General features: G+C 35.9%; 1 protein-coding gene across 1 annotated transcript in view; it reads left to right on the forward strand.

Annotated features, from left to right (window-relative positions):
• The window catches only part of LOC138694394 (cysteine desulfurase, mitochondrial-like), a 90,657-nt gene that overhangs the window by 24,073 nt on the left and 40,137 nt on the right, over positions 1 to 26,447 (forward strand). Inside the window, exons 3-5 of the mRNA XM_069818082.1 lie at positions 2,391 to 2,507; positions 7,544 to 7,681; positions 24,556 to 24,748. Of these exons, the coding sequence (XP_069674183.1) occupies positions 2,391 to 2,507; positions 7,544 to 7,681; positions 24,556 to 24,748 (448 nt within the window). The remainder of the gene's footprint in view (positions 1 to 2,390; positions 2,508 to 7,543; positions 7,682 to 24,555; positions 24,749 to 26,447) is intronic.

Genomic DNA, 26,447 nt, shown 5'->3' on the forward strand with positions numbered 1-26,447 from the left:
ATCATATGAGGAGACAAAGAGGAAGGCAGAAAATAGGAAATACTTGAGAATACTGGGTTTGCAGTGAAAGAACTGCCATTGGCCATAACACCATGAATGAATGAGTTATACTGTCCTTTGAAAATCACTAAAAAGAATTGTGCTCAAGTACAGTGCTTCCATCTACAGGATTAATAAATTATGGAGATAGTCACTTTGACAGCTGAAAGTAGAAGCTTCTGTGAGCTTACAGACATAATTAGCAGCAAAATTTAAAGAATTGGAGTTAATTAGTTTGGCTTCTGAATTATCAGTTGATCCTTTAGAGCACAATTAATAATTAAATGTACACTAATGTTTGTGGAAATTGCAACACCAAGAAGGATACATGTGACTGAAATGAAAGTGATACCACAGATTAGGTACATGACAATACACAAATGATTAGAATTACAGAACCATACCTGATCTGTGACCGTGAGATTTGAGTATGGTGTGAAGCTTCCATGTGCTACAGTCAGATCCTCTAAGAGTCGTGGCATGGAATCAAAGAGGGCCTGAATATGTTCCTGGGGAATCTCCCTCCACACAGTGTCAAGAATGGGTGCTGGAGAACCATGACGAACAAGTTGCTGACCAACCATATCCCGGACATGTTCGATGGGCGACATGTCTGGAGAACATGCAGGCCAGGGAAGCAGTGATAACTGTTGTTCTTCGAAGAAGGCTTGCACAATCCTCGCCACATGTGGCCGGGCATTGTCCTGCTGAAATATGGCACATGGAGTTGCCTGAAGGAGGGGCAGTACCTCGGGCTCTAAAACCTCCTAATGTAGCAGTTGCTACAAGTTGTAGGACAAGTTGAAGCAGGACTCGTCCGAAAACATTACATTTTGCCACTCAGCATGCCAGTGACGACGTTCACATGCCCATTGCAGTCTGAGTTTCTGGACAATGGAAGCTGACACAATGGTATGTGAGCCACTAGTCCAGCCCTCAAAGGACAGCAACGAACCGTTTACGCAGATAGGCCCACACCTATTGCAGTGCTCCAACGTCGACTTAACACTGTGGATGAAGCACGACTATGCAGACAAGATGGCGGTCATCCCGTGCTGTGGTCACATTACGTGGTCCAGTACCAGCTCGTCTCTGCGTACGGCCGTCTTATATCCACTGGTTCCACACACGCATCATTGTTTAGCAGCATGCCCTGTACGAGCCGAAATGTCACAGTATGACAAACCTGCTTTGCAGATACTAACCATTCTGCCCCGTTCGAACTCACTCACGTGCTGATATTGCGCCTTTCCTTGTCAACGAGGCATATCTGCACTAGCTTTTACGTTTCCACTTTGTTTGGAAGCTCTGCACTGACTGAGCAAGGCATTAACACTGACCTTGATGGTGACATAAGAGATGTCACTATGGGCCTATGTATACGCCATCTCTCTGAAAACATAATCAATATTGATGGTACACTGTTCTATACATCTCCCGAATTTGGACCCGTTTGGATCATTCTTTCTGGGTGTTGCACTTTTCACAAACAATAGTGTATTTATGTAGGAATATAGTACCGGTCACTCTCTGATTGAGATTCTGGCTGATATGTAAATCTATTATCAGGCATACATCTTACTTGGTGTTATGTGTCAAAGAAAGAACAAATTGTTTGTATATATCTGATGTGTGATTAATGGAATATGTAGATAGTCAGCGATGTATGCAATGGAGGGGGAAAGGAACTGGCTGCCCTACCCATTATCTTCTGTCATAGTTGCCTCATGAGTGATGCCTTGTTGGTATCACTGTGGGGTCCAGACCTGTCTTCGAACAGTTGATTAAGCAACAAACACAGTACCGGTAATAAATAAACATTGGGATTTGTTCCTTACAAAAACATTATTTACCATTTATTATTCTCTAAGGGAAATACAGACTATCAACACTGCATAAGGATGTTCATTAATTATTAGAATCTAAATCTACTCTGGCGTGAAAATAATACAAGTTTGATTGGTGCATGAATGAGACACAGAGGGACCACTGATATAAACAATTATTTCAAAATACATAGGCCTATTAATTGAGAAGATCGAAGTTAAAATGGAAAAGAAAAAAAAATGTTATTTTTTTTTTAAATAGTCAGTATGCTTCAAAATATTTAATATACGTCAAAATATATTATAATATGTAATAATGACTGAGGACCTTTCTAGTGTTTTTCGCTATATATACAGTATATATGAATATAATAGATAATTGCATAAAATCTGGGCTCTACTCATCATGCTACATGTTTTGTCTTCAGTTTATTACAAAAGTTTTTTTACAGACGATTAAATGAAAATGATAATTGAGGAATTGTTAAAGTGAATCATTTGTGTATATTGGACTTCTTCTTCCAGGATCCACGTGTGCTGGATGCTATGTTACCATTTTTAACACACTATCATGGAAATCCTCATTCCCGGACTCATGCTTATGGCTGGGAGAGTGAGAAAGCTATGGAAACAGCTAGGGCAGTAAGTATTAACTTTTTCAAGAACCTTTCAAGTCCTTGCAGCAAAGGAATATCCTGTTACTGGTACGTGTTTTTGTCATGATGACTGTCTATTGAATAACCATATTTTCTCCTTAACTATATTATTATTGGTCATATTGAATTTAATAGCAGGAATATTAAAGGTTTGAATTAACTCCTTTAACTTCCTGGTGTCCCATTGAAGTTCGTAGATTGGTGTTCTTGCATAAGCATTTTGTATTGCATAAAGTGCTTTCTTGTCATGACTTCATCATTCCCCTTCAGATGGATTTACTTATAATTGATGTAGATAAGCTGCCATGCATTTGTGTACTGTTAAAAGTAGCATTTTTTTTGTACTGCTGTTACACTAGTTTCAACAGGTATTAAAATTTTGATCTCCAGACTTGATTTCCAGATTCTCATTTCACTTTTTTAAGAGTAACAGGCCCTACTTGACTACCTATTGTTGAAAATTCCTTTTAATCATTAATGCTGTGAAATGGAACAGTAATATTGGAATGTTTGGTTCATTTAATTTCTGTCCCTTGCTTTGCGAAAATGTCCAGTGTCTTGTTCGCCATAAATTTAGAAGTCGCCCTGGGTAGCATAGTCAGTATAGCACTGGCCTTCTGTGCCCAGGGTTGCGGTTTTGATCCCGCCCTAGGTCGATGGTATTTAAGTGTGCTTAAATGTGACAGACTCATGTCAGTAGATTTACTGGCATCTAAAAGAACTCCTGCGGGACGAAATTCCAGCACAATGGCGACGCTGATATAACCTCAGAAGTTGCAAACATCATTACTTACTTACTTACTTACAAATGGCTTTTAAGGAACCCGAAGGTTCATTGCCGCCCTCACATAAGCCCGCCAGCGGTCCCTATCCTGTGCAAGATTAATCCAGTCTCTATCATCATACCCCACCTCCCTCAAATCCATTTTAATATTATCCTCCCATCTACGTCTCGGCCTCCCTAAAGGTCTTTTTCCCTCCGGTCTCCCAACCAACACTCTATATGCATTTCTGGATTCGCCCATACGTGCTACATGCCCTGCCCATCTCAAACGTCTGGATTTCAAGTTCCTAATTATGTCAGGTGAAGAATACAATGCGTGCAGTTCTGTGTTGTGTAACTTTCTCCATTCTCCTGTAACTTCATCCCGCTTAGCCCCAAATATTTTCCTAAGCACCTTATTCTCAAACACCCTTAACCTATGTTCCTCTCTCAGAGTGAGAGTCCAAGTTTCACAGCCATATAGAACAACCGGTAATATAACTGTTTTATAAATTCTAACTTTCAGATTTTTGGACAGCAGACTGGATGATAAGAGCTTCTCAACCGAATAATAACAGGCATTTCCCATATTTATTCTGCGTTTAATTTCCTCCCGAGTGTCATTTACATTTGTTACTGTTGCTCCAAGATATTTGAATTTTTCCACCTCTTCGAAGGATAAATCTCCAATATTTATATTTACACACATCATTACATAAGACAATTAAAAAATTAAATTTAAAGTATGTGGGAAACCATTATAGTTTAATTTAATTTTTTTGTTGTAAATGATTTACTAAAGTATGAATTTATTTTATTCTTTCTATGTATACAGTATATATATATATATATATATATATATATATATATATATATATATATATGAAGTGTGTATGTTTGCTGTTCTTTGGTTGACTGTACAGGAATCACTAATCATAGCTTCGTTTAAGAATGTTACTCTCTGGAATAATGACGTGTCATACAGTGATTTCCGTCCATTGTAATGGAAGGATTTGGGTAAAAAGTTAACCTCGTACTTCATTTCACTCATAGACAAATAAATAGAAATTTCACCTATGCCTTGGTTTCTGCTTAGCGTTGTCAAACATACAAATGTTCCGGCTTGTAACTGTAGGTGACTCTGACAGATATGAATTAAATTAGGCTGGATATCTATCCAGTTAATGGTTATTTTCATAAAAAAAAACGCCTTTTCAGGATTTTATAAGTGACTGACACAGTTATTTTGAATCTAAGGAAGGTTTTCTGTATCGAATTAAATGAATAAAATATATAAATTACATTGACTGCTTACCTTGATCCCCAGCCCTTATCTTGAACTCTTTTCTTCTTCACTAGGATTACCACTGTCACCCCTCTTGATAATAAATGAGTGTCATTTTGAGAATCGTAACCAATATATTCTCGTTCTATTTTCTTTATATGATCAACGCACTTGGTCCACAATTCTGAATCTGTAAGCTCATCACATTCTCGTAAGATTTTGGACACTCACTTCGAGACAGAGTCATGTTTCTTTTTCTAACTCTAGATTTTAAGTACGCCCATACCACTTTAATCGGATTTACATTGCAATGGTATGAGTGCAACTGGAACAAAACCTCATGGACAAAATCCCTTGCAATTTTATCAGTGATAAACTCTCTCCTGATATTAGTAAGTTCAAGTAATACATAGAGTAACTGGAGGTAAAGATCCTATCCTAAATCGATCAGTATAACAGCTTTTCTAAATTACTTGGTCTGGCGATCAATTGTGTAACAGCAGTTACAATTGCAAGTAGTTTTCCTTCAAAGGCAGTTTTATTTCTTCCGACTTGTATGTTGTTGTTGTCTAGTGCCTTGCATCTGGCAATGAAGCCATTAGCAGTCGTGCTTTCCAATACTTTTGAACTGTGGTTTCTTCTGATCTTAATGCTTCACAGGTCTTCAAGTGATCTTCATTCATTTCTTGTATGTAAAGGTTGAACAATTCAGTGTAAATTCCAGCTGCAACCCTCTCATTTTCATTCATGGAGCCATTCTTATGAGGAATCCCTACTTTCTCTTGTTGTTTTAATTTTTCTGGGGAATATTCTTTCTTATTGACATTTTCACACAAGTTGAGTCCGACATTATATTGAGTGTAATCTAAAGAGTTTATTGGTTTTATTGTTTCTTCCAATTCTGTAGGTGTTTTGTTCTTGAAGGTATTTTTTTAATTTTATGTACTGGTTCTTGTTGAGACAATGGAAAGCTTCATTCCTGGTGTCATGTCAACTCATTCGAGGTTTTTGGATATAAAGGAAAAAATTGAGATGGTGTCGAGTGAAGCTCAGTTGGTAGAGCATTGGTGCACTCAGCCAAAGGTTCTGGGATCGATACCTGGCCCCAGAACAATTTTTCCCTTGAAATTATACACGTTTGCTTCACAGGGAGCTTTACCTGGAAGCTAGATTTGCATAATATATATGTTACTGTAGATATGTTAATAGAAAACCACAATTTCAAGTCGCACAGAGTTTGTGTGCACTCGATGTGGGTTTCTAGTGTCTTGTCAGCCCACTCGAGGTATGTGGATATAAAGAGAAAAATTGAGACTGTGTTGGGTGAAGTTCCTGGGTAGCTTAATCGGTAGAGCATTGATGCGCTCACCCAAAGTCCCTGGGATTGATACCTGGCCCTGGAACAGTTTTTCTCTTGAAATTATTCAAGTCTGCTTCACAGGGAGCTTTACCTGAAAGTTAGATTTGGATAAGTATACAGTTGGTTTGTTTTTGGATCTTTTTCCTTTGTTTCGCGGAGCTTTACCCCAATAGTTGTTGGGGTAAAGATCCCAATTGTTGTATCTAATTTAAATTGCTATAAATCTAATAAAAATAACAATTATAATTTCCACGATTTTACAAAAGTTAAAACTATAATGTATATTTAATCATCTAAACCAGGTTAAAATAATGAATAATGTGATCAGAGAAACAACAATAATAAAAAATGCAGATCTTTACCCCCTGTTTCTCTATATTGTAGGAACTGGATTTGGTACCTCTACATTATATTGCACCATGAAGCTTATAATGTTATCTTTTCTTGTATATCTTTTATGTAGCCCAAACTGTAACCTAGAATGATAACTAGCATTGTCTATTACAATAATTGGACATGGAGGGGATGATGGAAGATATATCATTAATTTATTGGTAAACCAGTCTTCAAAATCTTCAGAACACATTTTGTCATGTGAATCTGCTTTGGAGTCACCTACTCATATATTTCTAGCTGCAAGAAACAATTTGGAACTCATCCCTCAATAATACCTGCATGGAATACCGTAATTTGTTTCCCACGAGAAAAGGTGCATTGAAGGCACATTACATGTGCAACTCCTATCATCCCAGTCTTTCATGGCAACATCGTGTGTCATACCAAATCTCTCATTTTTTTACCTTTTATGTTTTTATTTTGTGATTTTCTCATACTTTTGTTTCACCCTCTTTTTCATGACTTTTTTAGCTCAAATTTGCTGAAATTCGTAGTTTTGTGATTAATTTTAGTCCCTATTTTTACCAAAAGAAACCTGCTTGGTCATTGCCATGAAGCCCTATATAAGAAGGTATCTACTGAAAAGTTACTGTTTTACCTAATTTTGATAACAGACATACTACTATTCTTACTTCTTTGACTTCTGTTGAATGGAGTGTTTTGTTGGATGTAATGGCTTCTATTGCAGCTTTGGAATCGATCAGTATAACAGCAGTTACAATTGCAAGTAGTTCTCCTTCAAAGGCAGTTTTATTTCTTCTGACTGGTATGTAATGGTTGAACAATTCACTGTAAACTTCAGCTGCAGCCCCCTCATTTTCATCCATGAAGCCATTCTTCTGAGGAATCCCTACTTTCTATAGTTTTCAAGGCAAGTTGTTTTAATTTTTTTGGGGTATCTTCTTTCTTATTGGCATTTTCACACAAGTGAGTTCGACATAATATTGAGTATAACCTAAAGGGTTTTTTGGTTTTATTGTTTTTTTCCCATTCTATAGGATATTCTGTTCTTGAAGGTATTTTTTTAATTTTATGTACTGGTTCTTATTGAAACAAAGTACTTTGCGGCTGTGGAAAGCCTCAATCCACATGTGTCCCCTGGGTTGTGCCAAATGAACAACATGACTGATGGAGGTGCTTCCAATCATAAAAAAAAGTATACATGATGTATGAAAATAGATTTCAGCTTGTACTTCATAACTTTGTTTCTTATTGCAGCAAGTTGCCGACCTAATTAACTGTGATCCTTCAGAGGTAATATTCACATCAGGAGCAACAGAATCAAACAATTCAGCTATTAAAGGCGTTGCTCATTTTTATGGCAGCAAGAAAAGACACATTATTACTACACAGACGGTATGTATAGTCACTTTGTGCTTCGAATTAGTACCTATGCATTTTGGCAGAGTTACCATATATGTCATAATATTTTAGGTTTCACTCTATCCATCACCAAACTATTACCAACAATTTCAAAATAGTAACAATATTCTCAGTTTAACATTCCTTTTACACTAACGAGGCTATTAAGAGATTTGGGATAGTGATGGAATAATGGAATGCGAATTGTAGAGGGAATTAAATTATTTGGAAAAAAATATATATCTCATGGCCTCTTTATCCACCACAATTCTCAGAAAATTTGCTGGGGATCGAATGGTGATCCCTTTGGTAAAAGACCATCATTTGAGTAAGCTGCAACTGATGTGTGTTAGGTGCATTATACCCATATTGTCCTCATACAATTTCACATCTTCAATATCTTCAAAACTTGTTCTCCTCTCTCTCTTCCCCCCCCCCCCCCCATTTATAACTCGCAATTTTATTTTCGTCCATCAATACAAATGAATTTTCAATTTTTGTTTATGCATACAATACAGTGATACTCATTGGCAGTGCTGAGAAGATAATGTAAAGTGTTCATTCATCTTTTTATGTGATTGTTAAAATTTATCCATATGTTGAAATCATTTATGAACATTACTTTCTTAATTTCATTCAATACTTCAATCCTTTTGGTATTATATTTGCTTCTTTGTCTCATTATATAGTTCTTTTCAGTATTAAACTTGGCTCTGATTGACTGGACGGTGTGACTTTTGTGTTCCAAATAAGTACTTTAGTGTGATTCTTGGCATCTCTCAGTGCAGTCCCTCCCCAGAGATCCGATTGAGGGACTATTTTATCTCCAGAGAATTTTACACTGAGGGACGCCATGTATCATAAGCAGTGAAAAATATAGTGAGACTGTGTTGGTGTTAATGCAGCTTCTGTGGGTACCTCTTTGTTACTTGTTAACTTAAACACCAAGTTTAAGACCCCTCACCAGTAATTGGACATCCAAGTGGAATCTACCTATCTCACAATCAAAAACTGAATTTACTGTCTTCACAAGAAGATATAGCTTAAAAAACTATAAACCTCACATTTATTTAAATAATCAAGCAATTCAGTACAATCCGACTCCTAAGATCCTAAAATTAATTTTTGATGAAAAACTTTTATGAAAACACATTTAACCAATGTTGCTTCACAGTGTCTACCATGATTAAATCTCTTGGAGATCATAGCTAATAAGGAATAGGGATCAGATATCACGACAATGCGTATGTTTTATATTGCTTATATTCGATCAAAATTGACCTGTGGATGTGAAATATGGGGAGGAACATCAGCAACTGTTGCCCTAGAAATTGAATGTAATATTCAACCAATCAGACACTATGTATTACAAAAGAATTTAAAAATATATTTAAAATTGCAAGCCTCATCCAGATCTCAGATGTTCTTCAAACTGTCAGATAATATCCTGTGTAATTTCTATAAAATAAACAAAGAAGAAATACCAGTCTATATCATCGACACACTCATTGCTAAAACTCCAGTTGTGAACGAAATTCCTTCATGGAAGTGGGTGATTCCTTAATATAGCATACATATTCCGGGAAATCATTCCAAAAATGATCCTCCATACATTTTTAAGTTAGATGTCATGGAACTACTCTGCAGCACATATAAGGATCATCTTCAAATTTATGCAGATGGATCTCTAAATCCTAATAATGGGACATCAGGAGCAGGGTATTATATTCCAAAATATCAAAAAAGTTATTTCGTACCATGTTCATCCTCCTGCAGTCTTGACACTGAATTGTTAGCTATTGATGCTGCTCTTCAATGTGTTACTCAAATTTCTGAAAAATCTATTTGCATACTTACCGACTCCAAGGGAGCTATATTTAATATAATTAAATATGTACCAAACCTATACGCACATAGAATTATTCCAATTCAGAAACAACTAAGTAAACTAAAAAAACTCCAAAAGGAAATAACATTTCAATGGATACCTAGTCATTGTGGTATACCTGGAAACAAGAAAGTCGATCATATTGCAAAACAGGCAACGTATTTGCAACCAAGACCTCTTCAAGTGATATCTCTATCCAGTGCTTCTGCTTCAGTAAAGTCTCATTTTATAAACCTATGGATCAACAATTGGCTCTCTTCTGACAAAGGAAAAATTTTACAATCTGTACAAAAGAAACCAAATGACCTGGAAATGTACAAAAACTTGCCCAGACATGTTCAAACATTTTTAACAAGAGCCAGAACAGGTCACATTGTCACACAATTGTACCTACACCGATTTCATATTTCTGATAGTTCTACTTGTCTGTGGTGTAATAATCATGATGGAGATCTGGAACACATTCTTCTATACTGTCCATCCATAAACCGCAAAAGAAGTAAATTAAAATCATTAGTACGAGTTGCAGAAGACACAGCCCTGCAGTATATATTGACTACACTCCAACTCTGGCTACTAGCAACAGGTATCTGTAATGAACACTGATCAAAATACCCCTCATTTCTCGTGAAAAATAACAACTGAATAGACTACAGTGGACTATAGTGGACTTTATGTTGTCAGCGAACAGCTAGATACATTAAGGAGATTGATCGATAATTTCATTCCATATTGTCCTGTAGTTTATGCACCTATGTCAGCATTTATCAAACTTTTTTGAAACCAAAGACTATTAGGAAGAATTTAATCATTTCGTGGACTATCATAAAGCTATTGAGCTGTCACAATATACAGTACTTTCCTGGCCACTGGTATAGTTCAGAAGAAATGAATTGGCTTCTTGGTCTGAGATTGCACTCGAATCTTGCTTGGACTGACTACCTGGTTGGGTTTCTTTTTTTGTCTAAGTTTGTCTCCAACTGTAAGGTGAATCACAAATAGAATTCTTTCTTTCACCTTCCCAAAAAATACCATCTCGCTGTCATCAATTCCACTGATGCTATATTGCCTCACGTTTGTTACAGCTTTGTTAGATAACTGACTTAAAATATATATATATATATATATATATATATATATATATATATATATATATATATATACACATATGTTTTATATATATATATATATGTGTGATATGTATGTGTTGTTTTAATATATGGTACAGAGTTGCCGAAAAGTCTCACTACAACTGGTTTTTTGTACATCTTGATTACACAACTATTAACACTGTATCAGTTCGGAATATGTATGATAAGAACTTTCTTGAGTTAAATTTTAACGTACCGTGCTAACATGTTTCGACCTATTTTGGGTCATCTTCAGAACTGGTCATTGTTGGTCTTGGCGCCTCTTGTTTCCTGTGAGGGTGCATCCGTAGCGTAGAGTCAAAGAGTGTATGTGTTTTGAAATTGAGTTGTGTGTTGAGAATATCGTTGGGGTGTGTTTTCATGTGTCTGTATATTTCATATTGTTCTGGCTTTTTGGTTGGATGTGCAGTATTTCCATGTCTGTGTTGATGTCTCTGTAGGTGTGGTTGGCATTTGTGATGTGTTCTGCACATGTGGAGGTGTTTTGTAATGAAATGATCTGCCTGTCTGTCCTATGTAGAAGTTGTTGCAGGTGTTACATTTGAGTTTGTATATGCCTGTGTGGTTTTATTTGTTTGTGTTGTTTGTGTGTAGAGATGTTTTTGTAGAGTGTTTTTGTTCTGTATGCGATGTTGTAGTTTAATTTCTTGAATGAGATTGCAATTTTATGTGTTTTTGTTTTCGTATGTTAGTGTGATGTATTTTTTGTGTTCTTGTATTTGTGTTGTATTCTTCTGTTTCTTGTGGTTTTGTTTTGTCTTACATATTATGGTTTTTTGTCTGTAAAACAAAACTGTGCATTAAAAATGTGTTGGTGATACTGTATAATGGGTGGGAGACATCTGGCAGATGTATTTCGAGGATGATCGTGATGGAAGACATCCGGTGGACCCCGCCATTTCAAGACTCAAAATGCAGATACGAGTATTTTCATTGTAGAGAAGAGACTTGTGGCTGTTGTGTGGGTTCACATACTGCGAAAGCATGAGTAATATCATGCGGGATTTCAGGACTAATTTTGATAAGGTGCATCTGAGCAGTGATAACTAGTTGAAGTGGGAATAATAGGCTTTCAGCATGGGATGTGTTAAAAGATGCGCCACAAAGTGGGAGATCCTCTACTTAGCGAGAAACTTGTGCTGCTGCCTCTGAGTCATTGGCTTGATCGCCATTGAAATCAAGAAGAAAATGTGCTTTCTAGTTGAGCTGCATGTGCCGTGATCAACATTGTGCAACCACATGAAGAATTACCTTAAAATGAAAGCTTTTCACCCTTCGACAGTCAATAACGTCAATGAATTAGCAGACAGGGATTTGAACAGCTGCCAGACTGCATTTGTCTTGTTGCTGCAAAGATTTCCAACACGTGTGAGACAGAAGAAAATTTACTACAGTTCACGAAATCGGAACATCTTTTCCTGGGCTAAGGAAAATCTCCACTTTTATCAAGAAATTGGGGCACAATCCTCCGCATGTGATCATGGTGGAACTCACACTGATGTCCTTGATGCATAACAAGTACACTACCATTCATATTTCATAAGTATAGCATAACAGGTGTAGTGGGAATTTTCGCCCAATCTGTACTGATTCATTCATTCATAGTGTTCTGCCTAAGAGCAGATATTTGTACTGCAAACCCATTTTTCTCCAGTCTTTTCCATTTTCTGCCTTCCTCTTTGTCTCCTCATATGATCCATATAATATCTTAATGTCTTTTATCATCTGATATCTTCTTCTGCTCCGAACTGTTCTCCTGGTCACCATTCCTTTCAGTTTATTAAGCTTTTCTCCAAAGCTCTAACAAGCTTGTGTCCACTTTTTTTGTGATCATTTCGTTTTGAATACATTCCTTAACTGTGTACAGTAAAATTGTTCAAGAAGTCTGGAAGAGTTATCACAATGCACTGAAGGACATGTTCATGTGTGGATATCTTCATTTGAACCTCCTGTCCTTCAGCTGCTGCTGCTTCTCTTTTTTCCTTCTTTTCTCCTCCTGCTTCTGCTCCTCCTCCTCTCCTATAATTTTTTTTGCTAGAAAGTCTGTAGCTGATTTTAAGTTACAGTATATGGAAAGATGGTAATCACTTTGAATGAAGTTCTCTGTATTGCAGGGAAGATTTTTTCTCGGCAAAGTTGGCAAAGAAGATTGGATATTGCCATCTACACCATCACTTTCCCCAAATCATGCTTTAACAAAATAGTTATTTAATTTGCTTTATTGGCCATCTAATCTAGTTCACAACATCAGAATTGATGCAGATCTTACTAAAAAATAAGTACTATCAACTTCCTCTATACTAACAATCAAAGATTGCAACAAGAACCACCCATAGTAAATGACGCTCATATCCATGAGCAGTAATACACTTATTGGAGTCAGGTGAGTTTCACATTTGAAAGTAGTACCAGTGTCTGGTATTGTCAGAAAAAAGAAGAGCACCGTTCTTTCCTCATTTTTGCATCGAACCCTTTAACCATTCTTTCATTGTGGCAGCAGTCATCCAAGCACATACGAGGTGGGTGGAAAGTCACTCCCAATTTTCGAAAATTTGTTTCTCCTAAAATATTGAAAGTAGAATCTTATATTTTTCTCACATATAGTCTATTGTTTGCCATTATGTCCCCTAAAGTTATAACTCAATGTCCAGCATTTTCTACACATTTTCTTTAATGGACAAATATGTTTTCTGTGACCTTCCTCAAGAAGAACTCAGCAGAAATACCAGGTATGACTTGACGGATCTGATTTTCAAGTTCATCAAGAATTTGAGGTTTGCTGTGATACACTTCCTCCTTGGCCCACCCCTATTAAAAGAAATGACATGGAGTCAGGTCTGGAATTCTTGCTGACCATTCTGTGGGCCCCAGTGGCCTACCCAACATCCTGGAAACTGCCCATTGAGCCATTCCCTAACATTAAAGACAAAATTTGGAGGAGCACCATCTTGCATAAATGGAAGTTTGTGACATGTTCTCATTCAGAAATTGTAGGCCATACAAAAGTCTGTAAAATTTCCAAGTAACATTCAGTGTTCATGCTGTCTCTCAACAAATTGGGTCAAATAATACGAGAAGAAGTTAATTCGCACCATACTGTTACTTTCGGCCTTTTTACATTCTTTCAACTGTCTCATTGGGATCATTGTCTGCCAATGATGGCTATTGTGATGATAAATGAAACCTTCTACATGAAACACAACTTCCTTATTCCAAAAAATGTTTTGAAACAGGTTTAGATAATCTTTGTACCATGCAAGCATCATTTCACAATATTCAGTATGCCTGTCACAATCATCTGGGAATAACTGTAGGACGTAATGAGACTTCCAATGTCTGTAATGTAACTCTTTGTGGACAACAGCACGCACAGGATAGCATGTACAACCATTCTCTCTTGCATTCTGCCTTGTGGATTTTGAAGGACTTTGCTGGAACATCTCTCTCAGTTCACTTTCTCCTCTGATCTTGAAGTCCAAGGCATACCAGATCTTCTACTGTCCACGACATTTTCGGTAGCCAGTAACTTTCTGTGATCAATTTTTATTGTTTTTGCATCCGTCTGTCATGTTGAGCCCTTCATCACCCTTGTATCTGAATTACAAACTGCCACACCTCATATCTTGCTACAATTTTAACTCTGTCTTCAATGCTCAATAGGGTCATCAGATGTCCTCTTTTTTGCGGACATGTCTTCATTTTTACGTGTCTGTCCTCCATCTGCGAACAAATTTTTAATTTTCCAAAATCTCCTCTCTTTTTATACGTTGATGCTTCATAGTTTGTAATGGACACCATAACGAAAGTCTCTGCTCTTTTCGATCTATGACATTAGGTTGGTATTGCTGTTGTTTTCATCAAATCGAAATATATCTATAACAACACAGATCCTTCTACAGTGTGGTTTGAAGTTGGTAATTCTTACTTCTTCTCACTTCATACTTCTTCTTTGAATCTTAATATACTTCTATAATCAAAGTCGAGACAAGTGAAGTACTACCAACTTATGCACATTGTGTGTCGCTCTTATTTATTATTATTAATTCTTATTTGTTCCCTTTCGGTTCTCTTATGTCAAGCTACCAGCCACAGGTCTGCATCGGACGTTTTCGCTCGAGCTCCAAGTAGTTCATAGCATAATCCGATAGGTAGCGCACATGCATGATGGGTAAAATTGTCGCGAGTGATAAATCCTTGAACAGTATAAGCCGAGCGTTAGACATTCGTTCTTGTTATAGTGATGAACTGTGTAGTAACATCATAGATGTTTATCATTTCAAAACTTTGCAGTGTTTAACTAACCTCTCCGTAGTACAACTACAAAACTTGCTTCAAAATGTAATATAAATGTTGTAGGAATTTTTTTTTGTTTCCCCCCCCCCCCACACACACACAGGAGTGATTTTGTTTTTGCCACATCTGATAGATGTTATTGGATGTAAATGTAATTATTATAAACAGAGAACACAATCACGATAATGCAAGAACCATATCAAGTTTTCTAGTAATAATTATAATAATCTCTAATAATTAGTGAATCAATCTTTGCTTCTGTAACAGTTGTGCAGCATGATTACCGGTATTCATTTTATTGTATTTTTTGTGACGTTATCTCTGTACTAATATTGTTATTAATCTAGGTTACTGCTATATCAATAATATTTTGTAAAACATTTCTACATTGTCGCAGTATATAGGGGGAACACTATGCATGGACCTAACATATTGTATAATATATGGTAAATCAAACATTGAATAATTATTAATTAGCAATAATAACTATATATCGAAGTTTTTCATACTATTTTATTTATAACTTCATGTTACTGTTTTGGTATGTTCCATTGACTGTTCCATTAAACGTTTGTCATAAACGCAGAAAATAAAGCCTTATTTTTACCGCGTGAGCAAAACATATGTGTATCTTATCTGTCGCCTTCCATACAAGATAAGATATGTCGGTGAGATGACCTTGTACTGTACTTCTATTTATTACGAGCGTATCACGACTGATCTTATTTCACTCGAGGGTGCGACACTCGACCGAGTTCAAGCGAGCAATTTAATTCCAATGCAGCATTCTGCTACCGGCCTTCCGAGTTCCGACCTCTATTCTTCTGGTTGTTTTGGTGGATGGTGCTTAGGCTTGAAGCACGTGGCATTGTTCTGTCTATGTTAATGTAGCAGTTGCTATTATTTTGAATGAGACATTCCTGTAACAAATTGCCTAACAGGAAAAACAAATTTACTGAAGAATTGAAGAACAAATTTAATAATATCCGAGTTTTAAACTTGTACGTAATAAATTCGAGGCAGAATGTAGAATTTTCCCAGCAAGAACATTTGTATCCATAGCGAATCATGTTAAGTAGGCCCCTAAGCATTGTGTAAGTTTATATATCAAGTTTAAATGATTTAATCGCTAAGATGCTTATGAATTTTGTGTAGCATCATATATTGTTCTGTTATGCATAGTGATTTATATAGAACTAACACATTTCTTTATTTCAAAACGAATGATGCTAGCCACAATTTGTTATACCTCAAATGTAGAGTATCTTTGGGAGATTACTAACCTCTATAGCAAATGTTGAAAATTATTTATTCAGCTGGAAATTCACTTAATGACAAGTTTTTAACGACAAATTAAGCAGGAGCTTTGATTCCCTGTGATGAGATGCGCAGATGTTTATTCTTTATTCCTTATTGTTGGCAGCTGTTTTCGACATTTTGTTTTAGTCACACAGTGTGCGAATTAACTGGGGGATGAGAGGGATTTCCCCCCTGTTGGAAAGTTATCCCCCTCTCATAAATTCATATTAACATCCCTGCCAGGGATAACTTCTATCCCTTCTCACAAAATATAATTGTTTTAATACGAATATATGTAGTTTATAAAGTATAAAGTAAGCAAAGAAAATAGTTTTTTCTGTATTATCATCACCGGCAAGCCTGTTCTCGGATATAATTATTATTATGATCAAGATGCAAGACAACCAACTCAGTGCAACCAAGCATTGAGCCATATCGAATGAGGATAATAATAATTTTATGTATGGTATTTTCTATCTAGAATTCTATCCCCCCTCATCAGAAATCTTAATTCGCACCCTGAGTACACATTAAATGAACGGCTCTTCCTTGTGAAGCAATACTGGATTACGAATTAAATTACAGCTACTCAAAGGGCATATCAGAGAGAATTTGATGTTCGTAATCCCCCCTCCTCCCAAAGAAACACAATACTGGGACTGGTAAACAAATTGGAAACAACTGGATCTCTGGTGAGTGAAATAGGCAAACATCATTCCTCTAGGCTGCTTGCGGCTGTTGTGGACGTCCGGACATGACTGGAGCAGTCACCTCGTAAGTCATTAAGACATTGTTGCAGGAGACCAGGTACATTTTCGTCATTTGCTATAGAGGTCAGTAATCTCTCAAGGATACTCTACATTTGAGGTATAACAAATTGTGGCTAGCTTCATTCGTTTTGAAATAAATAATAATAATAATAATAATAATAATAATAATGTTTTATTTTCGCTGGCAGAGTTAAGGCCATAAGGCCTTCTCTTCCACTCAATAAATAAAGAAAGAAATGTGTTAGTTCTATATAAATCACTCTGTATATGTTAATAAATTGAATAAAACTACGCAATACGGACATTCAAAATTTTTCCAAATCCTTTCTGAGAGTGTGCATGCGCGATGTTTTAATAAGTCATGCAAACTATATTAAATAGTGAAGTTCCTGTGTGTTCTTAGGCCACATTATGGAAGATGAAAGACATTCAGAAGGCTTACTTATGGCAATAGAAGGAAAATAAAAAATGTAGAAATGCAAAATTAAAATCAGACCCTTTTGATTAGTAATATCTGTAGAAGAGTTATATCAGACAAGGAATTGAGGAGCGTTTTTGCATAAGTCGATAGATGCAGAAATTTTCGAAAATGAGTTATATATGGATATCATATGTTTTCTAGCTCCGGAATCGATCTATGAACTCAGATTTAGCAAAAATTGATTCATACTGCATGTAGAGAATACCAAACCTTTATGTTTTTTTTCAAAACTCGATAGATGCTTTCACTTAGTTAAAGCAAAACTCGATAGATGCTCGAGTCCTTATTTGAAATATGTGCAGAGTCAAATAAAATAGTTTTCATCATAGTATTTCAGACAATTTAATTTTATTGGGGTTTCCGGCAGAATTGGAATGTTATTATTTTTTCGCCTAGAGGTAAATCGCTGAGACGGAAGCTATTTGATCTCCCTCCCTCCCCAAACTAAAGCTTCACAGTTTAGGATTTCTCCCACTCAACTTGACAGTGAAGTGGCGAATATGAAATGAAATACTTTTCAAAACAGTATGCCTATTCATTCACGAGTGACTTCAGACAAGTTTTAAGTAAGAGAGTTTTCCAATGTTGTGATATTCTAGATAGTTTCTGTGTATGAATAATGGATCCAGGAGGTGAAATGATTATGATTCAAAAAGTTGTATGTGGTAGGAAATCCATAACTAAAGAGAAGAGTCCTCGTACAGGGAAGCATAAATCAAAGGAGCATGAACCGAATATAAAATGCTCATAGACTTGCAAACTCTTTCTCCAATCCAAAAACTAAAGGAAGTAAGCAGTGTAAAGTGGCAGAGTTAACCTTTGATGACATTAGTGTATTTTACAATAAGTTTAAGATTCTATGCAAAATAAATCAAAACAAATTACTTACCATCACATCACCAAAGCGTAGGATGGTGTATACCGAGTCTTCGAAAAGAAAACAAAGTGTGCCAATTAAATACAGTATCAGGAAAACAGATGGACAGATAATCCCTGTTTGTGCGTCAAGTTTCCAACGCATAACTAGTTTCTCAAAGGACCGATTGTCTCTGCTGGCAAAATAGATTCTACTCTACAGGACAGTCACCAAGGGAAAATAGAGGAGGAAATACTGCAGGTAAGAAGCGTGAGAATCTTACAGTAACAGTTAAAATGACATAAAGATTAATTGGTGAACTAGTGGACTTACTCGTGTTTGTCCAGCTTACACCTGTTTCAGTGCTTCACGCACCATCATCATGGTGCGATGGTGCGTGAAGCACTGAAACAGCTGTAAGCCGGACAAATATTACATATTTAACACGAGTAAGTCCACTAGTTCATCAATTAATTATATTCAAGTGTTAAAAGTGGTGTACGCAAGATTCATAATGGACATAAAGATGTGTAACTGCAGAGAGAGCCACTATACAGGGGGAAAATCTAGTAGGAGATATCTGCCTCCAGATCTCTGTATTAAAAAAATGTGGACAAATTTCTGTGAAAAAAGAAAAAAATACTTGGGACTACTTGAGATTTACTCACTCTCGAAGTATAAACACATATTTTACAGTTATTTGAACCTGTCATTTAAAACTCCCCGTACTAATTCCTGCTCAACCTGCAAGATAAGCCTATTCCAAATAAAGGCAGAGACAGACTTGGTAAAAAAATTAACTCAGGATCCGATATACACTACAAAAACTCCGTGCAGACAAATTTTACAAAATTATGAAAGATGATAATCCAGAAGTAATAAAGATATGTTTCAACAAAATCAACCTCTACCGAAATTATCGATGGGCGAAGTGTTCTACCCAAGACAAGTATGGCTGTACAACCTCTGTGTTGTGATACATTCAAAAACACAAGAAATTAAGGATATTTCATTATATACTTGGTTGGAGACCAGTCATCAAGGGGATGTAACTAAGTCGCATCTGCATTTCTAGATTTTTTTATTTAATCTATAAAAAAATCCGCAACTAATGCCTCTTTCACCATTCATCTGTTTTCTTATTCTTGTGCCAGTCAGAACAAGAATTTCATTATAATGGCAACTCTCATGGCGTTTTTGGAGCAAAGCTATATTTTAATCGCATTCTTATTTCTTTCTGATACGTCGCCATAGCTATATGGCTCCAGATCGTGTTTTCGGAAGAATAGAAAAAGACTATAGGAGAATGGAAGACATATTGACTCCAATGACTACCACAAGATGCTAGAAAATCATGGCAGAGTCAAGAAACTCAACAAGGACTGGAAAATCATGGACTTAAAATCGAGTGCTCAAAAGGTGTTAAGATTGATACTGCCATTTAAGATGGCTCCGCAGCGAGTGATCACTTACAGTAAAAGTTTTGGAAAACATCGTAATGTTTCTGTTACAGTGCAGAACACACATACAGCGTGTCCAGTGGCAGTGTGGTTGCTAAAACCAAGAATTAAAACGTGCGGTAGTGTGTTAAACTCCCCTGTTCTTCCAGAAGTCAACATGGTGTCAAAAGTAAAAAAGAATGACGCTAAGAAACTCGTGCAGTATTTCGAAGTAACAGGTGAGGCAAAGAACTTGTACACAACAGTTCTAGCAGATGTGTCCCATCAGACTTTTGTGATAAAATTGTAATTTTGTGTTAACACTAATAATGTTCTTCAATTTTATACTGTTTTAATGAGATTCATATGAAGATAGAATGCATCTATCGACTTTTGCAAAAATTCTTATTTTTTGCGCCTAAAACTGACAAGTAAAAAAAAAAAAAGGGCTTATGTTTTTCAAACCTACATTCATTGTCTCAGAACAAAGAATGCTTCCTGTGAAAATTGTTGTTATAAAATAAATATTTGTATGTTTAAATTGAAAAATGTAATTTCTGTTAAATCTTGATTTCTGCATCTATCGACTTTTGCAAAAACGCTCCTCAATTGTCCAGATGACTTAGGTATAGAAGACGAAAAAGCAGTATCAAAAGACGAAAAGGGCTTTTCTATTTTAACGGAAGAAGTTGAACTAGCGCTTAAGGAAATGAAGTATGGGAAAGCAACAGGAGTTGATGGAATCCCCATGGAATTAGTGAAACACTTTGTTGAAGACAAGAAGCAAATTCTATCATTATGCTACGAAATATATGAGAAAGGAGAATGGCCTGAAGATTTTATGGAGACAGTGTTGATTTCAATACCGAAGAAAAATAATACCAAGAAATGTAAGGAGTTCAGGACTATCAGTCTATTATTGCACTCAGTGAAGATTCTGTTGCGAATACTGAATCGACATTTATATTCTAAGATGGAAGAACAACTGGAAGAAGAGCAGTTTGGCTTCAGGAAGAGAAAAGGTATAAGAGATGTAATTGGACTGCTATGGACGATTGGCATAAGGTACCTAGAGAAGAATAAGGAAGTGTATGTAGTATTTGTGGACCTAGAAAAGGCTTTTGACGGAGTGGATTGGAATAAACTGATGGGGATCCTAAAGAAAATTGGTGTAGATTGGAAAGAGAGAAGACTGTTCAGTAATCACATGTGATTGTGCTCAATGAACTCTCGTAATTTTGTGATATATTTTGTATAACTGATCTGAACTGCGCCCGAGCACGAGCTTCTGCTCTTTCGGGCTGCAATGCCTAATGTAGCTCAAGTGTATAGTATTAATAAATATTATTATTATTATTATTATTATTATTATTATTATCTTTATATGAAACAACTAGTTAAAGTCAGAGATAGGAGAAGCGTTGTCAGAAGGAAGTGAAATTGGAAGAGGAATACATCAAGAATGTTCTTTATCACCTACCTTGTTCAACATCTACTTGGAGGATTTAGTAAAGAACTGTTTTCAGAATATGGTAGGAGTGATAGTAGGAGGAAGAAGAATGAAGTGCATAAGATTTACTGCTGATATGGCATTGTTAGCAGAAAAGGATGAGATACTAAAGGATATGCTACTGGAGCTACATGACAGTTGTGAGCAGTATGGGATGAAGACAAATGCAAATAAGACGAAGAGCATGGTCATAAGAAGAAAAATACGGAAGATAAACTTGCGAATTCTAAATGAGACAGTAGAGCAAGTGGACAGCTTCTGATACTTGGGTGTACTATAAGCAGTAACATGAGCTGCTGCCAGGAAGTCAAAAAGAGGATAGCAATGACAAAGGAAGCTTTTAATAGAAAAAGGAGCATCCTCTGCAGACCTCTGGAAAAAGAACTAGGAAGAGACAAGTGAAGTGCTTTGTATGGAGTGTGGCATTGTACGGTCACTGCTCCCATTCAGCACGTCCTCTGTTTTTCTACAGTGGCCTCATTTTGCCATCCTCTTTTTCATGTCGGTGGATCTGGTCACTCTAACCAGCCATCACTATGGGATTTTAAAGGAACTGAAACAGAATAAGCAGTGACATGCTTCAGACAATAAAACAACATATTTCATTGCAATATATACATAACTTTACTAGAAATAAAAACTTAAAATAGGGAGTGCCTTTCCTCCCATTCTGTATGTTAGCAAAGCAGAAAGTTAATGAAAGTTGTCAGGAATGTCAGTGATGTAAGTCTGTATGTAAATTTAACATTTAAATATTGTTTTCTCTTCAAGTTTATACTGTATTGGTCCGAATCTAGTATGATGTTCTCACTTCAATAAAAACAGCCCTGCGAAATCCATATTCGCATTATTACTCTAGTCTAGATCTTTCCAGTTGTAAAGGAAGTGCGTACTGTACAGAACGTTAATTCTTAATTCTTCTCGTGGCCACATAACTGACAAAATCAAGAAGCAACTATCAGAAATGAATGTTGACATAGTCGTTATCCCAGTGGAGATGATATCTCAGTTTCAAGTACTAGATGCTGTTTTAATAAACCCTTTAAGGATAACCTGCACAGAGAGTATAATGACTGTTACTTATAGGAGACCATACTCTTATCCCAACATACAAACTGAAGAAACTAGATGTGTGGTTACTGGTCCAGTAAATAATGACAACATGGAATGGAATATTAGCAACGAGTCAATTGTGAAGGGTTTCAGGAAGTGTTGTGTTTCTATTAACATGGATGGCAGTGAGGATAATGCTTTGTGGGAGAATACTTGTCTGAAAGAAGATCCAGTACCAACTCAGATAAGACAGTAGGAAGAGGCGGAAGAAGAAAAGATGACTACGACTATGACTGGGAATGATAATTAGAAGAGCATAAGTATGTAACTGAAAACTTGAAAATAGCTTTAAATTTGTAAGTTTTTTCATTCTATAATACTTATTATTTTGAGATATTTTTATTTTTCTATGTAATTATGTTCGAGATCTTAATGTAATAGATTCAGGCCCATATGGTATAATCACTCTTTAGTGAAATCACTGTTAACACTGGAGTATTCCTTGTAGCACCAATATTTGTTTTGCACTGTATTTAACTAAGTGGTGTTGTATTGTGAAGTATTGTATGTAAACTGTCTTGTTTTTGTCATTAATGAGTTTTACGGATTATCTGGATTTTCAGTCATTCTGATTCTGCCCAGTCCTGTTTGAGCCGAATAAACAGGGTTGTACTGTAATAAAATGCAAAATGTACTTTCTTTAACACTATAGTGTATTTTATGCTCGACCATGCCGAAATGTAGGAATTATACACCTGGTAGCAGTCCTTTAATGAATGTCATTAAAGTACACCTATTCATTAAAGTTCAGGTTTTCGATTATTCTTGGATATGCAATCGAAAGACGAGGGAAACGTCATGGAGGCTGGAAATGCAATACTGTCGCAGAAGGTTATGTTCTGTTACTATAATAATTAGCGTTAATTGTAAATAATATTCAGATAAATTCAATTTGTCATCTCGTTTTTCAATTCTAAATCAATATCCAGGTTATATCAAAATTAGTTCATGTTATTCTGTGGATTATAACAAGGTCAATGACATTATTGTTCCTCGGAAAAAATCAATACTATGCACAAAGTCACTTCCACTCTTCCACTTCTGAATAATTTCAAGTTAGAAATGTGGTCGAGCATAAAAAGTCGTATGAAACTTGCCTATAATGATAATTAAGACGCTCGTATGAAAATTATGAAATTCGCTTGCGCTCGTTTCATAAACAAACATACTCGCGTCTTAATTACTATCATTATAGGCTCATTGCATAATGTACTATTATTTGATGTTCATTACATAATTAATATATAACGCATATATTCATTATTTCCACGAATAATGTGTGGAAAACTTCAAGGTACATTAAATTGAAAATGGAGTAGGACGGACCATGTGGAAAACCATTATACACGAAGTTCATTCGTACACTTCTATTTCCATTGTATGACAGTCAGATGTCAGAGTAAACCTTTAATATCAAAATGTTACAATTTTTTTCTTTTATATCTCAAACGTAGATGCTTCACTTCAAAATTGATGATGTTCAAATATTTATATCAACCACGCACATAAATCAATAATTTGTATCATCAGACCAGCTCTAAGTACAAAACAATTGAGTACTATAGCCTACAGTTTCTAAGCATTGCGTGCTTGTAACAAAACTATACATAATGTCATTTCAGCTCTGTACACATATGAACATTGTGCTGTATCAGGACTTGAGTTTCATTGTATTACGAGACATGTTACCCCAGGCCAGAAGATAATTTTGTTAAAAGTGGTTCACCTTCACTGAATTCCTTCCAGACTGTAATATTGCTGAAGCAACTGAATGAGTCTAAATTCAGTACCATGTAAACTGAGTTCTCAACTGAATGGAAATATTTCAGACCTAAAGAGTGCTTGTTTTTTTTTTACTAATTGTACATACAGTACATTCGAAAATACAGTGAAGGGTAGCTCTGTGTGGCTGCTGATCTACGAAATTGACTTCTATGTGTCCTGTTTCATAGAATGTAGAGTGATATTGAAAAAAGTAAACTTCTCCTAAATGAAAATTACAGTTATATAATACAGTTCTGCAATACTGCCATTATTCTTTTTTTTAATATAAATTTTATTATTTCAGGAACATAAATGTGTTTTAGCTTCATGTCGTCAACTTGAAGGGGAAGGTTATAAAGTGACCTATCTTCCTGTCAATAACATGGGCCTCGTTGATCTAGAGGAATTAGAAAAAGCCATTAAACCGGATACTGCTTTGGTCACTATCATGTTTGTCAACAATGAAATTGGTGTTCGGCAACCCATCAAGCAAATAGGTGGGATCATATTACCATTATTAATTATTCAAGTGTTTATATATGTAGAATTTATAAAAAAAAGTTATATTACTGGTTGTTCTTTATGGTTGTGAAGCTTAGATTCTCACTTTGAGAGAGGAACATAGGTTAAGGGTGTTTGAGAATAAGGTGCTTAGGAAAATATTTGGGACTAAGAGGGATGAAGTTACAGGAGAATAGAGAAAGTTACACAACACAGAACTGCACGCATTGTATTCTTCACCTGACATAATTAGGAACATTAAATGCAGACGTTTGAGATGGGCAGGGCATGTAGCACATATGGGCGAATCCAGAAATGCATACAGAGTGTTAGTTGGGAGGCCGGAGGGAAAAAGACCTTTGGGGAGGCCGAGATGTAACTGGGAAGATAATATTAAAATGGATTTGAGGAAGGTGGGATATGATGGTAGAGACTGGATTAATCTTGCTCAGGATAGGGACCAATGGTGGACTTATGTGAGAGCGGCAATGAATCTCCTGGTTCCTTAAAAGCCAGTAAGTAAGTAAGTATATATGTGCATGCGTGCACACTCTTTCCAAAAGTGGCAAATTTTAATATGTATTGTTTATGCATTGCATTTTGTTTTTAGCATAAACCATTCTAGAAATGTAATTCTGACTTGTCTGTAACAGAAGCATGAAAGCTCAATTCTCCCTCTCCCCTTGTACTCTTCAGTCATAAGGAAGCTTGTAGAATTGTCCATACTATGTTGAATACAGTAAAACCTCTAATATCCATGATAATGAAGGGGTGGACTGAATGGTTAATCGAAAAAATTGGATAATACATACCATATAAAAGGTTTTCAATGCTTGGCCCTGGACAGCTGTGCTATCAACAAACCTCCAGACTTTTAATTTTCAGCATTTTTAATTTCTCATTATATGAAACATAAGACGGAAGTATTGTGATGTTGCAGAAAATAGATTTAGATATTTTCGCAGAAATACGTGTTTTCACCATCACTGATAATGAAAAAGTGATTTTGAGCATGCCATGTCTGTCTGTGTACAGCTATTTCTACTAGTTTTGTTTATTTTACTAGTCAATTTATCCGGGAATGATGCATGTTAAATATTATATTTTTTAGTAAAAAAAATAATATCAATAGGTCTTCATTTTAAACCATAATAAAAAACACATATCGGTAATAGCCATGAATTCTATATCTAAACTAAACGATTCTTTTATCTTGTTTTACACAAGATGAAGGGATAAGTGAAATGAGCAACTCAGTGTATCTCCAGATTCCTATTTTTTTGTAATTATTTGTATTTTTGGTTGCAAATATTAAAAGTTCAAACAGCTAATTAGCCACTTTCTCCACCACCCTTTATGAATAGCACTTGTACTCCAAGTAGAAGTATAAAGGACCCCTTTCTTGAACCAATTTGTTACACGTGAGTGAACCAAAGCAAAGTCTGTATGTATTACAGTTTAAAACTCATGTCCCATTTAGATGTTCATTTTTTAAATAGAAAAAATATTAGAAATGACCACATTATTACTGGGTAATGCTATTTTACATAAATTCGTGAAGAATTAATTACATATATTCAGTGCTTTTCTTCTGGAGAAAAAGACGGTGGAACTCTGTGTTCAATATACTATAGCAGATGGAGAGATGATTGCTGTTCAGTGCCCGGAAATATTGTCATTTTGAACCTTCTTTTC

Source organism: Periplaneta americana, chromosome 2 (genome assembly GCF_040183065.1).
Source record: "Periplaneta americana isolate PAMFEO1 chromosome 2, P.americana_PAMFEO1_priV1, whole genome shotgun sequence".
In the NCBI taxonomy this organism is placed as follows: Eukaryota; Metazoa; Arthropoda; class Insecta; order Blattodea; family Blattidae; genus Periplaneta; species Periplaneta americana.